This window comes from Dipodomys ordii, unplaced genomic scaffold (assembly GCF_000151885.1).
Source record: "Dipodomys ordii isolate 6190 unplaced genomic scaffold, Dord_2.0 Scaffold135, whole genome shotgun sequence".
NCBI classification, from domain to species: domain Eukaryota; kingdom Metazoa; phylum Chordata; class Mammalia; order Rodentia; family Heteromyidae; genus Dipodomys; species Dipodomys ordii.
Window position 1 is genome coordinate 1,843,995 of NW_012267351.1, and position 16,081 is coordinate 1,860,075.

General features: G+C 39.7%; 2 protein-coding genes across 2 annotated transcripts; both read left to right on the forward strand.

Moving 5' to 3' along the window:
- Positions 1-1,734: 1,734 nt before the first annotated feature.
- LOC105996696 (olfactory receptor 10-like) lies at positions 1,735-2,664 on the forward strand. Its single transcript, XM_013030879.1, has one exon. It carries the CDS (start codon positions 1,735-1,737, stop codon positions 2,662-2,664), a length of 930 nt encoding a protein of 309 aa, XP_012886333.1.
- Positions 2,665-6,084: 3,420 nt separating this feature from the next.
- LOC105996750 (olfactory receptor 10-like) lies at positions 6,085-7,020 on the forward strand. Its single transcript, XM_013030934.1, has one exon. The coding sequence runs from the start codon at positions 6,085-6,087 to the stop codon at positions 7,018-7,020; it is 936 nt and encodes a 311-aa protein (XP_012886388.1).
- Positions 7,021-16,081: the final 9,061 nt, after the last annotated feature.

The window sequence follows — 16,081 nt, forward strand, 5'->3', positions numbered from 1 at the left end:
TGTTTTAACATATATCACCCAATCATGATTTGAAGTTTTTGCTCAATTACATGATAGTGCTTCTTCTGGTGCTATTATACAAGTTAGTGATGAGATACAGAGCAGGAACACTAAATAGACATTGTGCCACCAACTGAGAAACACCATGGACTTGTCTGTTCTCTCCTCTTGCTCAGGAAACATGTATCTCTGGGATATTTATGCACACCAGGAATGGCACCAATGTGGGGGAGCATATACAACAAATGTTGTATATACTCACAATGGAATATTACTCGCTGATTAGAAAGAATGATAGTGTACCATTTGTAAGGAAATGGAAAGAGCTGGAAAGAATTATATTAAGTGAAGCAAGCCAGTCCCAGAGAAACAAAGGTTGCATGGTTTCTTTCATTAGTGATAGCCAGAATATGCCTCTAAGTCAATAAGTAAACATGCTGGGTGGCATGTAAGCAGTCCTAATTGAATTATAATTGGTGCTATGGAGAGCTCAAATAGTACATTTATTTGGGCAGATTAAGTCAAAGCCCAACAAAATGAGCACCAGGAACTTGCAGGGAGGGAAGGACAAAGGGAGAGCAGTAGACAATGAAGGTGGTGGGGGAGGAGAATACAGTCAAGAATTCATTGTTTATTTCACAAAATGAGAAATGTAAAGGAAATGGTGGGTGGAAGGGGAATGAGATCACTGAAGGGGTGACAGAAATCAAGATATACAGTATTCATATACTATTTTGTTAAATGACACCTCCCCTGTACAACTACTTAAAAGATTTTTTAAAAAGAGCTTAGGAAAAGAATGTCCAAAGTAGAAAAAGAAACAACTCTTCCTGGGAGGGAAAATAAGGGATGGATTTACCAATTGGAGAACTAGAAGAAAATATAGAGCATTATAATTTATTAAAATAAATATATTTATCACATTTTTTTCTGAAGATGGATCTTCACTACTATGAGTTTGGTGACATCTGACAGCTGATCATGAGCAAGACTTTCAGGACTGGGGCACTATCTATATGCATTGAAGGAAGTAAATGAGTATCCAGAGGTCAAAGTTGAGATCACATTTCATTTAGTTCTGGGTCCTAATTTACTAATTGGACCATCAAAAAGAACAAAAGAAAGCAATACAGAATACCAAATGCTGTACTTTATACTTTAATTTTTGTTGTTGATGGTGGTGGTTGTGGGGCTTGAACTCTGGGACTGGGTGCTGTCTTTCAGCTCTTCAGCTCAAGGAGAGAGCTCTACCACTTGAGCCACAGTGCTACTTCCAGTTTTCTGGTGGTTTACTGGAGATAAGAGTTTCACGGCCTTTCCTGCCCAGGCTGGCTTTGAACTGCGATCCTCAGATCTCAGCCTCCTGAGGAGCTAGGATTACAGGCGTGAGCCACCGGCACCCAGCTTATTTTTTTTTTTAAGTTTCCACATCTGGAAGGAAGGCATCACTTTGGCTCTACTTTCAGTGAAGAGAACATCAGAACCACATGAGTGAGTCATCTAGCTAAAATAAAGAAAAAGGCAGCAGGTCTAGGTGTTAAGGAAAGGTTCCATCACTGCTAATCCAATGAGCAAAATAAACAAAAGGCTCTACAAAACTGAAATGAATAAAAAAATGGAAAGTAAAACTTGCATTCTGGACTGTTTAGGGGATGTTGTAAAACTAGAAATTAATTCGTGTTCTTTCTAGGGGGTAATTGAATTGTCCTCTGCTTTTCGTACAGGTGAAAGACGATGGGAAGGTGCAACATCACTTTGGGACAGAGCTTAATTTTGGTGGGCTTCTCAGACTGGCCTCAATTGGAACTTCTCTTTTTTATCTTCGTTTTGATTTTCTACTCCCTGACCGTCTTTGGCAACACCACCATCATCGTTCTTTCCCGACTAGACCCTCGACTGCGCACACCCATGTACTTCTTCCTCTCCCAACTTGCCTTCCTGGACCTCTGCTTCACCACCAGCACCGTGCCCCAGCTTCTGGTGAATCTTTCTGGACTCGACCGGACCATCAGCTACGGACGGTGTGTGGCCCATCTCTCCATTGTCCTCACGCTGGGTGGAACTGAGTGTGTGCTCCTGGTGGTGATGGCCTTCGACCGCTATGCGGCTGTGTGCCATCCACTCCACTACATGACCATTATGCACCCCCGACTCTGCCAGGCTTTGGCTGCTGTTTCCTGGGTGGGAGGCCTGGTGAACTCTCTGGTTCAGACAGGTCTTCTGATGGCCATGCCTCTCTGTGGCCATTGTCCAAATCACTTCTTCTGTGAGATGCCTGTTCTCATGAAGTTGGCTTGTGAGGATACAAGAGGAACAGAGTCATATATGTTTGTTGCTGGAGCTGTAATCTTGGTCTTTCCTGTATCACTGATTCTAGGTTCCTATGCACACATTGCCAGGGCTGTGCTGAAGGTCAAGTCAATGGCTGGAGGCAGAAAGGCTTTTGGTACTTGTGGGTCTCACCTCCTAGTGGTTTGTCTGTTTTATGGCTCAGCCATCTACACATACCTCCAACCCAAGGGCAGTTATTCCGAGAGCGAGGGGAAGTTTGTGGCTCTTTTTTATACCATAATCACCCCCATGCTCAACCCTTTGATTTATACTCTGAGGAACAAGGATGTGAAAGGGGCTCTGTGGATGGTATTAGGAAGAAAGTTGAGTTAGGTGCTGAAATATGAGAACATCTCTGAAAGAAAAATAGGATTCTGTAAACTGATTAAGTATAATGATGAAAAGAGAAGATTGCAAAACGTTAAGAAAAGCAAGTCGAAATTTTGGCTTTTCCTTTGAGATAGTATCTCATATTTTGTAATTTGTAGTGAACACATATAATTGTATTTATTGTAAAGGAGAGTGAGGTTCTGTGAATTCTTAGGTGTGCTTTTTTTTTTGATAAATCTAAAGACCAAATAATACCAGAAAAAAAACAATCAAAGATTTATTACATTTGAATATACATTGAGATCTTTACAAAAGAGTGAATTCCATATGAAAATAGCATGGCAATGTGTTTTTCTACTTTTTATGGAGAGAACAATACATTTGCAAGGAAATGGTAGGGCAAATAGATCTATGGCCTAGGACAGTAAATTAAAGGGATATCAAAACCGACATGAAAGCTAGTGTGGTAGTCTTCCTAAAGACAGAATTTGTTCTGTGTGGATATCTGACAGGAGGAGGATCAACGTAGGGAAAGGTAAGGCATTACACACAGTAAACTCGCTGGAGCAAGTGAGAAGGTATGTTCATGGAATACCAAGTACATCACTCTGGTTAACACAGCCTAAAGGGAATAGCAAATAGAGGAATGGAAAGCTGATTTTGGAGAGCCAATCAGTAACTTATAATTGCCACATGATGGCTCTCTGGGGTCTCTAAGGACATACTTGGTAAACAACTATCCTTACATTGCTTTAGGGAAGAATTACCAATGCCCATATGCAAAACTGGTGTGCTGAGTCTTAGGGTCAGGAGGTGTTTTAATGATGCAGCAGCTCAGACTTAGGGACAGGTAGAGAGAGGTCTGATAATAAACTAGCTGATGATAAGTTGATCAGGGCAAGCTACAGAAGAAGATCCATGAGGAGGATGTTCCCACCTCCAGCAGTATGGGCTTCAGACATCTCTGCAGGTAATGCCACATGCTATCATAACTTCTCACGGACAGAGCAAGACCTCAATCGAATATAAATGTGTCTTCTGCAGACATCGATAAATATCACCGGTCTCCTATTGGCCTCCTATTTCCTTTGAAGCAACTAGAATTGACAGAGTTAAAAGAGGCAGTTTTTTTTTCTTTGAATTCCAGGTGAGTATTGACTGAGTCACTCTGGCTCCACAGTTAAGGTCTAGACAAGAAATATTCTGGCATGAAATTTCCATTGGGGTCCCTTGTATTGAGGCCCCAGTGAGTAACGGTGAGTTCATACAAAACACGTTTATCACAGACTCCAACTCTATATCACTTCTCCACCCGCTCTCTACTCCACACACCACACCTCAAAAAACATCTCTCCAAGTTCATAAACGTAGGAAAACAAGTCATTTGGATGTAAACCATGAAAGCTGACTTAAAATCATTTTGAAGCTCCTTCCAAACTCAAATCCTATGATGCCAAGACCACAATAAACAAAGTAAACTGTAGGTATCAGACCCAGACACAGAAGAGGGGCATGGCCAGAGCTGTGGAAATATATCAATAAAGTTTTTTTTGAGGAATACGCAATAGAAGGGAACCCAGAAGGAGATGTTATGTGTGACCAGTTAGTGAAAACAAGCTATTTGTATTCATAAACTCATTTACTGATAAAAAAAACTAAAAAAAAAACAAGCTGTTAATTTGAATGTCGGCCAAGCTGACTAAAATCAGTCTTTGATTATTTGCTCTTGTACTGGAGAATGTGCTCAGTCATTAAATAGAAGAGGTTTGCAGATCACCCCCAAATATTTGTGGGATCTGACAGAAGTGAAGGTGGTGAGTCTGAGTGAGTCTGTAGAAGAGCAGGTGGTGATGGAGACAGGTGGAAGGATGCTTTGGTACCTAATTAAGTTCAACAGATAGATTAATCTCCTTAGCAGTAATAAAGGAGCTATACCTGTATATATAACTGGAGGAAATGAAACTCGATTCAACTTGAGAATATACAGAGGAACAATGGTATAAGGAAGGAAGCTGTGTATCCTCTTCTTATGCCCAGCTAGACTATTAAATTCTATTATTAGAATATGGCTACATTGTAGACTGACAGTGCCATTAAATCAGTGGATTTAGCACAGGATATAGCACTACATGCTGTTGGAAAAATAGTAAAACATGATTTCTGATCAACAAGTATATATTTATGAAGATGATGCACCCACACCTAGACATAAGTATGGTTAAAAAAACTATAAACACAATCAATGATCTTTATAATGTAGAAAATTAAATAAACCAAGTATGTATATGTCAAAATACTGTCTGTACCAAGCAACAAGGTGGCGGCTGTTTATTGTGTGTGCTCCTTAGTCAGCTTTCCTTGCTTGCCACCATGCACTAGACCAATGCCTAAGCCTACCTGAGTTATAAGAACTAGGAATGTACAGGATTTACCTATACATGCTTCCTGCGGACAGTAGGCCATAATTGCTCCTTAAGAATGGAAGTGTTTCCCTTGGAGGTTTGCTATGATTCAGACCCTTGCTGTGAAGAATGAAGAAAAGCTGTGTGAGGTATTGTAAAGGTGTCATAAGCACAGCAGCGTGTTGCTGACGAAGGGCGCAGACCAAGGTACACAAGGGAGCTGTACAGTAGTATCTACACTGAACTCAGCTGTACTGAGCTGTAGTGAAGTGGTCGCTCACATCCCTTCCAGGTCAGGTTTAAAGCCAATGTTCAGCTGGGCCTGGGTGGTTCTGTGGATCAAACCATTAGCACTTGTACCCTGGGGACATTAGAAGGCCCGACACTTCGCAACACTAGGCACTCACCATTTGTCACACAGATGTTTAATTCCTGCATAGTGTCATAATGACACTTTTTCTTGCAGGGCTAGAAAAAAATAAAAACTTCAACCAAGAGGCTACCAGGTCTTAAGACTCTGTCTTTGTAGAATGTTCATCAAGTGCAAAATCTATTGGATTGTTTTCTACCATAAATCACATAATGTATTTTGGTTGTGATAATTAGGGGCTGCAATCAGATGGGTGAAAGCTTCCTTTGTATAGAACCAAGGTGATCCACTACAATATTTTGCTTCCCTACCCAAAAACTGTATTTTGGGAAATCAGTTTCCACATTATAACGCTGTTGTTTTAGTCTCATTAGTGTGAGGAGGGCAGTACATTATCTCTACTTTCAAACAAGGAAGCATATACATCCAAAGAACTGAGCGGCCTGTATAATATCATGAAACAAATAGACAGAAGGTCTTCAAGCAGGGTTCAGTCATAAGCTATACTACTCTCAATCTAGTAAGCTCATCATCAGAGAAGTAAAACATACCACTAAGGGGTGATTAGGAGATAAAACAATGTAAGATTTGTAAATCTCATCCTCCATAGGAGGTACTGAATTGTCTTATTACTCCTGCAGGTGAAAAGTCATGGGAAGACTCAACACCAGTTTAGATAATGGCTTCATTTTGGTGGCCTTCTCAGATTGGCCTCAACTGGAATTTCTCTTTTTTGTCTTCATTTCCATTTTTTACTCCTTAACTCTCTTTGGCAACACCACCATCATCATTCTCTCTCGAGCAGACCTTCGACTGCGCACGCCCATGTACTTCTTTCTCTCCCATCTCTCCTTTCTGGATCTCTGCTACACCACCAGCACCGTGCCCCAGCTGCTGGTGAATCTTTCTGGACTTGACAAGACCATCAGCTATGGAAGGTGTATAGCCCAGCTTATCATATTTCTCTCTTTGGGTGGAACTGAGTGCATGCTGCTGGTGGTGATGGCCTTTGACCGCTATGCTGCTGTGTGCCGTCCGCTCCACTACGCGACCATCATGCACCCTGTCCTCTGCCAGACACTGGCTGCTGTTTCCTGGCTGGGAGGCATCATGAACTCTCTGATTCAGACCAGCCTCATGATGGCCATGCCTCTCTGTGGCCATCGCCTGAATCACTTTATCTGCGAGCTGCCTGTTCTCCTGAAGCTGGCTTGTGAGGACACAGGAGGAATAGAGGCCAAGATGTTTGTGGCTCGAGTCATAATGATTGCCATGCCTGCAGCCTTAATTCTAGGCTCCTATGCACACATTGCCCGGGCAATGGTGAAGGTCAAGTCAACAGCTGGACGGAAAAAGGCTTTTGGGACTTGTGGGTCCCATCTTGTGGTGGTGTCTCTTTTTTATGGTTCAGCCATGTACATATACTTACAACCCAAGGAGAGTTACTCTGAGAGTGAGGGGAAGTTTGTTGCCCTTTTTTATACTATAATTACTCCCATGCTCAATCCTCTGATTTATACTCTGAGAAACAAGGATGTGAAGGGGGCTCTGTGGAAGGTGCTAAGGAGAGGCAAAGCTGTGGGGTAGGAGGAAGAAGGAAGATCAGTAAATTTTCTGTCATGGCTCTTATCCTGGAGTCCATCCTATTCTGCAGCTCTGTGAGTCACTTGAAAACAACCCTTGGTAGACCTCAGGATTTTGATGCCTTCCTCTTTTGACAACTGGATGTGAAGATCTCTAAAAATGCTTTCTAGTTCAGTGTTTATTGTTCAGGACAAAGTCAGATCTGACTTATACCACAACTCGTGAAGAAGTGATGTATTTAAGGAGAAAGAATAAATGAGAGTAACACAAGTGAAAAATGAGACAGAGAAATCCCAGCAGGGAAAAGGCTTGGGAAACCCAAGTAGCACCAAGCCAAACTGGGGAGATAGTTGAGTCTTCACAATCCACCATCATTTGTTTTTGGAGGGTCTGAGTTCAGAGACTCATACTTGCTAGGCAAGCACTCCACCATTTGAGCCAAGCCTACAGCCCTTTTCGCTTTAGTTTATTTCTTAAGTACGATCTTGCTTTTGTCCAGAGCTAACCAAAATGTTCCTGATTTCATCTTCCCATAACTTGGATAATGGATAATGCACCAACACATAGAGGACAGTTTCAGACACAGGATCTCTCTAATGTTTTTGCCCAGGCTGATGTCAAACCATCTTTCCCATCTCTCATCCTATTTAGCTGGGATTACAGGTAAGTACCACCAAATCTGGTCCACTGTCACTTCTTTCCATGTACATGAATGATGGCTTCAAAAAGAAGCAGAATCAATAAGACCCAGCAATCCTTATAATACTATAATCCTATTACACTCAAAGGAAATATAATCAGTGAGTAAAGAGACAGTAGCATTTGAGTGTTTCTAACAGCCTTTCCACCTATATAAGATTAAAAAACTAACCTAAATGTCCATCAGTAAGTGAATAAAGATGTTTATAGTGTGTCACTATTAGATACAATCTTTTGTACATGGCTGGTTAGATCTAGTTGGTCTAAATAATTATTTAAACATAATATACCCTCATGTCTACTCCGTGTGGATGACCTGTCACTTGCTGAAAATGGCATACTGAATTGCCCACAGTTACTGCAGCATAATGTATCTCATTAATATTTTATGTATTTATTTAGGTGCTTACTAATATTTTGTGAATATACTGAGGTGCTGATATAAGAGATTATACGCACAGAAAACACAGGTCTCTGTCTTATACTAACAGGTCAAACTTATACAAGGCATAAAAGGAACACTATAAAACTTTCAAGAGCGCAGACCAGAGTTTTACAGTGTTATCTTGAAGACACATTGTCACATTTTATAATTTGTAATTGTACATATCACAAAAGATGGAGAAATTCTCAACACCAAACCTTAGCTCTGTGTGAACCCTTTGGTGGAGCTTATTAACCTAATTAACATATGGTAGAGGTAAGAGAAAAGCATCCAGGTTTTATTATGTTTAGATATACTTGGGGACTCTCTAAGACTTCCAGAGAAAATCTATAAGGCAAGAATTTTTTTTTCTAATTTTTAGATAAAGGAAAATAAACTTCTAAAAACTGACAGGACAAAGGGGCTTCTGCGTTAGCAAAGTAAATTCTGGAATACCAAAAAGGAAAATACGAGGAAGGTTTAAATCTAGTGCAAGGTAAGAGTTTCACAGGTTTCTCATGCTGCTGTTAACTGGGAATGTGAGGAAAGCTCTGTGCCAGGTGGCACAGCACAGACCAGGGAGCACCGGGGGCTAGCACTGGCAACACTGACCAGAAAGAAACTTCCCAGTGACGGGAGAGTCCTACAGGACATGCTCTTGCTTGTATCTTAATAAAAACCCTCGTTCAAACTTCGTCCTGCATGATGACTTCCACGGGACTTTTTGAATGATGACGATTCATGTGCACCATTTGATCACGCTAGTGTTCTAAAAAGCTATGTGTGTGATCTTTATGTATAAATTGCACTATCATACAATAGATTTTTAAAGGAAAGGATTATGAGTTCAAAACAATAATATTTTCTTACCTTCTGAGTCCCAAGGTAAGAAAAATGATGGATAATACATTGAATCTCATAGGAGAATAAATAGGGCCAGTTAGAGGAATTAACAGAGGTGGGCAAGAGTCAGAAATTGTGTTTCTTTTTTTGGAGGGGGGGGGAAGTTCCGGTCGTGGGGCCTGAACTCTGGGCCTGGGCGCTGTCCCTCAGCTCTTCAGCTCAAGGCTAACACTCTTAACATATGGGGCTGGGAAGGTGGCTCAGTGGTAGAGCGCTTGCCTTGCATGCATGAGGCCCTGGGTTGGATTCCTCAATACCACATAAGCAAAAAGAAAAAAAGCCGGAAGTGGCGCTGTGGCTCAAGTGGTAGAGTGCTGGCCTTGAGCTGAAGAGCTGAGGGACAGCGCCCAGGCCCAGGGGTCAGGCCCCACGACTGGACCCCCCAAAAAAAATTTGAAAAAAGAAAAATAGCATTAGAAAATGGCATGTTGGAGAAGAGTCTGGCATTTGTCAACAAAGGAGTTAAGTGTTACTAATCTCCAAAGCCTCAGATAATTAAAGAAAAAAGTAAACTTTCAGAAAGGTGCTTACAACAAAGCACTATTAGTAGCAGGACTATTAACAGTATTTTACAGTGACCTAAAAATGTTTAACTATTGTCCCAGGGCCCCAGAACAGGTGGGTCCCTGCCACTGTTTCATGTTTACCTTCTCTGCTTTTATTATAGATATTCTGTTTATTTTTCCTTGAACTTATAAGAATCCACATATACACAGATAGAAATCCATCATAAATCTCTCATAGCAAATTATTCCAAATAGCCAGAGGATAAAACAATCCAAAGGTCCATCAATAAAGAAATGGATAGAGAAAACATGACAGACATAGCCACAAAATACAAGTTACCTGATATGAAAAAGAAAGATGTGCTGAAACATGTTATTACATGGATGAACCGTGAAAAGAAGTATGCTAAGGAAAGCAGCAACACACAAAAGATCACAGGTGAAGGAGCCTCTTAATCCCAGCGAGAATGCATCAGTTCTGAAACAAGTGAGTGGACATCACAAAAGGGGATCAGATATGGTTTAGGAAAATAAAAATATTCTAAAATGATTGAAATGCACTTCTGCAAATACCAAAAAAAATTTCATTGTGTATTTTAATATATTGTTCGATGTGGGACTTCTACCTCTATTAAAGCAGTAGACAATGATAACTCCAACTGAAGTTATTCTGGGTTTAATTGGGTTAATGGATGCCAGACTTCCAACAAGTGTATCTGGGTATCATGAGTGCTACATGCAGTGTGACTATCATTTTTTTCCCTCCGTGGAACAAGTAATCTAAGAGGACTTTCCTCGTCCTCTTGTAAAGTGACAATCCTTCATGATCACACGTAAGATCATCTTCCCTAATAATTATATCATTAATGTAACTAATAGTATCAATTATATGTAAGTCAATCTGAATAAAGTAACAGGGTTTTAAATACTTGTAATGTTTCCCATAATCATTTTAAGATGAAAGGATAGAATCTAGAACTTACAATTTTAAATGTAATAATTTCAGGTAACATCTGTCTATTCCTTAGAATGGAGAGTCCTTTGGGGTCATAGGTTACATTTTCCAGAGTTTTACAAAGAGGAAACACTGGATAAATGATTATATTTAAATAAAGCTACTGAATGTCTACTAACACTAAATGCATCACATGCATTATATTCTTAATCCACAAACAATTGTAATGGATACAGCATGGTAATATCACTTATTAATGGGGAAACTGAGGTTCAAGCACGTCATGAATGCCTTCAAAATTCCATCTGTTCTATGGCATAGCGACTTTTTAACATAACCTTGTAATTCCAAAACTGGACACATATTGAAGAGTCTGAGGCCTGAGTGACTCCATCTTGAGCTAGCAGTCATCTTCTGAAGTATGAGTTATACAGCTGACCATGAGCCCGGCCTGGGAGTGAACAGAAGAAGCGGTTCTCTGGCGACTCAGAATATTAACAATCCTTGAGAAAACGGCAGGCAGGCAGGTGCTGGAGGCCTTGGTGACCCCCTACCCCCCTCCAGTCAGGCCACAGGTGGTGTTTTGTTTAAGAAAGGAACCCTGCAGTTTAGCAAGTATCTCCTTGAGACTCCCTATGGTGCAAGTCAACCAGTTTAAAGTACATCAGCCTCTGATCTAACCAACAACCTGTTTCTGCTTTGTAGTGCGCCAATCATACTATAGAATTGTATTATGATTTTCCTGAAATGTGTAATAATTTGTTGTAAGATGCTATGATGTATACAAAGTCCCTGCCTTCCCTAAAAAGTGTATAAAAAGTACTATAACCCTGGGCTCGGGGCTTCTCAGAGGTTACCGAATGCGCGGAGGACCATGCTCGAGCTTGCAATAAAGGCTCCTTTGCTTTTACATTGGTGACGGTCTCTGGTGGTCTTTTGGGTAAGGATTTCAGAATTCAGCTTTACAATATGATTTTAAATTTTGACATATTTTTAACTTGTTTTGGACAGGGTCTTGGCTTGTAGTCCAGTATAACCTCAGCGCCATAATCTTCAAGCCTAAGCCTCACAAGTGCTATGATTACTGGGGTGTGTCACCAAGCCAAGATAAAATCCTTTAATCCAATCAAAATCTTGTCTCATCAATTGCTTCTTCAGTGATTTTTTTTTTCAGTGTAAGTGCAGTTTCAGCATAAGCTGCTCAGTGATTGATTTGTGAGGGTCTTGTCAATGGACTTGTGAGAGAATGTGCTTTTCTATCATGGCCATTCAAAAAAAAAATCTTTTTCACACACCCAGTTAAACTCGATGTGTAAACTTTGCCTTTATAGTTCTTGCCCAAAGTTACTCATACTAATCATAGGAAAGGATTCTGTTGCTCCTTTTTTGTTTGTTTTTTGCCTACTTTTAAATCATGTTTATATTTTATCTCAACAACTATCAACCTTTAGATGGATGTAGTGACCTATAATCAAGCATAATCCTAGCATTCAGAAGAATGAGACAGAAGATCCTTGAATTTAAGGCCAGCGCACAGGAAGACCTTGTCTAAAAAAGGAAAATAAAACAAAAAAGTAAATAAATAACTTTAACAGTTATATAAAAGAATATTTTATGTCTGTCCTAATTCCAGTTTATCAAATATCATTTTATCTCCTTTTTCAAAATATCAATTTATCAGTTTTGTTCCTTGTGTGTGGGGGGGGTGGTCATGGGGCTTGAACTTTGGGCCTGGGCGCTGTCCCTCAGCATTTCAGCTCAAGGCTAGTGCTCTACCGCTTGAGCCACAGCACCACTTCTGATTTTCTGAGTGGTTTACTGGAGATAAGAGCCTCCTGGACTTTCCTGCCTGGGCTGGTTTTGAATCTCGATCCTTAGATCTCAGCCTCCTGAGTAGCTATGATTACAGGTGTGAGCCACTGGGCACACGGCAATTTTGTTCCTTTTTATAAAAACTTTTAAGTAGCTGACAAACATTTCCAATATAGCTTGAAAATTAATCCTCCACTTATGATTAAGGAAATAAAAAATCCCCTTAGTGTCATTTTTATACTCATCAAACTATAATTGTAGAATACATTTCAGCTGTAATTATTATGGATGGTAATCTGTTAGACTGGTTAAGACTAAGAATACAAAACTTTTATTTATCACCTATCCTTAATTCTTCTGGTGGTCTTTCTTTACCAGAATCCAAGTTGAACAACATTTTCCTTCTTTCCAAAGAACTTCTATTAACATCTCTTGAAACATTTCTACAAATTATATCAACTTTAACATATCTTATACAATCTTGGCTTGTCCTTCATTTCTTCCTTGTCTTGATTTTCATTCTTAGAGACTTTAATATAAATGTTAGTTGAATGTTATTCAGAGGCTTCCCGTTTATTTTACACCCCTGAACATGCATAGACGCTTACATTATCCATGTTTCCCACCTTCCATTTGTTATAACTGATGGTCAAACACTGAGAAATCATTTTTACTCAGAGTCTATAGTTTAAATCAGGGTTTGTTCTTATTGGTGCACATACTTTTGGGAACATTTAGAAAAAGTCTCTGCGAAGACCAAGTTTGGCTCTAGTTGTTTTGTTACCAGGTACTATGAATAATCAATTTTGAATTGATATTTGTACATTTCCATCCAAAACAAGTGGATATCTGGTATTTGAAAAACAAAGAATTTAGAGGCAACTATTTTAGGAAGAAAGAAGTAGAACTACTCCCGTTTGCAGACGACCTGACCATTCAACAGAATCCCCCTAAGAAACAAACTAACAACAACTAAAAACTGATAGGAAGGATCAGAAAAGTTGTGTGGTACAAATTTCATATAAAAATGAATTTCCCTTCAACATATAATCAATGTCAATACAAAAACTGAAAAAAAATCCCTTTCCAAATATTAACCAAAATACACCTGAGTATATTTTTCTGAGGAGGTAGAGGATACATGTATATGGACACACAAACACACACACACACACACACACACACACACACACACACACACATTGAAACCCATAAAAATCTTATAATTCTATTAACTGTTCTACAGCAGCCAAAATCAGCCATCAAAGAAAAGCAATTCTTATTCCCATGCATACTGCTTAGCTTATTAAACAGTGTTCTGGATAATCTGCATGATTTCTAAACACAAATCATTTTTCACAGATTTTTATGCAAAGTTAAATGTTTCACTGAACAAAATTTATTTAATATCCATGAGTCATGAAAGTACTTTTCCCTTTGCAATTTCTGTATACCAAGGAGCTAATATTTCTTGGTATAAACAATAATAAAAAAGTGTATAAGCAATAATATAAGCAATACTAATAAAGCTAGACACTATAAGCAATAATAATAAAGCAAGAAACTAATATTCCTTTTTAATTCCGTCCATAGATTATTTCTATGTAATAATGATTTCTGCATAATTGTTTTTATAATCTCTGTGTTTCAACCACTGAGGAGCCTGAAGCTCTGAGAGGGACAGAGACATATTTAAAAGTTTTGCAGTAAGTGTTAAAAGAGATTAGAAGCTGGATAAAAAGGGTTGATCCAGAGAAAAGAGAATGACTCTTCCTGAGGAGATGATAAAGAATGGTTTCACCAGCTAGACAAAAACTTGGAGAGTATTTGTCAGAGTAGGATTCATCATAAGGAACATATTTGTGGAGTTTTTTCTCAGTATAGATCCACCCACTTATCAGTACAACTTGACACACAGCAGACCAGAGCATCCTGAATTGGTACAGTCACTATATCTGCAAAAGGAAGTAGATGAGCAATAGAGGTAAAATTTGTGGCCTTGACATGGTTAGTCCTGGACTCTAATCTCCTGAAACACTCTGCCTCATAGACTAGGAATAGGACCAAGATAGAACAACATTGAATGGGGAAGCATTAATGTACTTTATGGATTTTATTTGTAAATGTGATCTCTCATTCATCATTACTTTTGTGTCCTCATCCCAGTACCATGAGGAAGAACATACCATATCTCTTCCCTTTCAGACAAGGAATCATCACACTCAGATGAGTGGCCAATGTCCAAACATGTAGCAGGACGTGACTCAAAGTTCAAATAGCTCCTGATCCATTGACCACTAGAGAGACAAGCAGGATTAATAACAGAAGATTCAACAAAACTCAGCAGCAGAAGAAATTAGGAATAAGACCAGTGACGGCGGAGCATTTAGGAAGGAATATGAAATAACATTGAAATTCACATTCTTTATAGGAGATATTGAATTATCTTCTGTTATTTGTGCAAGTGGAAGGCCGTGGGAAGATTCAACCCTCATTTGGTTGATAACTCCATTTTGGGGGAATTTTCAGGTTGGCCTTAACTGGAACTTGCCTTTTTTACCTTCATTTCAATATTCCACTCTCGAACTCTATTGGGCAACGCTGCCACCATCATTCTCTACGGGCTGGACACACCTATGCACTACTACTTCCTTTCTCAACTCCTTCCTGGACCTCTGCTTCAACATGAGCACTGTGCCCGAGTTTCAGGTCAATCTTCATGGAATTGACAGGCCCATCCACATTGGAAGATATGTGGCGCGATTTATTATCTCTCACTACCTGGGCTCAACTGAGCGTGTGCTCTTGGCAGTGATGGCCTTTGACCTCTATGCTGCTGTGTGTCATCCGCTCAATCACATGACCATCATGCACCCACGTCTCTGCCAGGCATTGGCTACTGCTCCCTGGGTGGGAGGGTTTGTGAATCCTCTGCTCTGACTTGCCTCACAATGGTCAAGTCATCATTGCTACATTACCTTCAGCTCTAACTCTGTGGTCCTACACACACATTGCCACAGCAGTGTCAATGGCCAGAAAATGGAAGGCTTTCAGAACTTGTGGGTCACATCTCATGGTGGCTTCTCTTTTTTACAGTGCAGCTTTATACTTCCAACCAAGGGGCAGGTATTCTGAGAATAAAGAATATTCATTACCCTTCTTTATACTATCACCTCCATGCTCAGTCCTCTGATTTATACCCAGAGGAAAAAAGGATATGAAGAGTAACAGAGAATCAAGGAAAAAAGGGAAAATCCTCAGGATTTTTGTCTTCCTTTCTGGGAAGTTGAAAATGGGGTTCTCTAGAGATGCTTTTTAGTTCAATGTCTGTGATCACTCTACAGGAGTATACGCTGACTTATAGTAGAACTTGTGAGAAGAATCTCCTTGAGAACAGAGTTGCTCTGGTTAATACGTGTCAAGTGTTCCCAGAGGGAACTCTTCATTAATTTTAACAACACTAAATAGAGATCTATGATTCAGAATGGAATACCGCAGAGATTACTTTGAATGCAGAGGATGTGTTCACCGATGATCTTCTACTTAATTGTTTCAAGTATTCTGGCAATTGTTACCCTTCATTTCTTCTAGTGAGATACTGTTACTTGGAGCAAATTAGATCATGGCCAGAGGTACCATGACATGATCTCATATCATTTACCTACTTATAAAACAGCAAGCAAGACCATTTAGCACAGCCCTGTGGGAGCACTCTTCTTTATGCAAAACTAATGTTTGCGGCAACAATGCTTCCTATTTCTTGAA

Excerpts from the sequence above, each read along its gene's own strand:
- LOC105996696 (XM_013030879.1), top strand. The coding sequence starts at position 1,735 with ATGGGAAGGTGCAACATCACTTTGGGACAGAGCTTAATTTTGGTGGGC.
- LOC105996750 (XM_013030934.1), top strand. The coding sequence starts at position 6,085 with ATGGGAAGACTCAACACCAGTTTAGATAATGGCTTCATTTTGGTGGCC.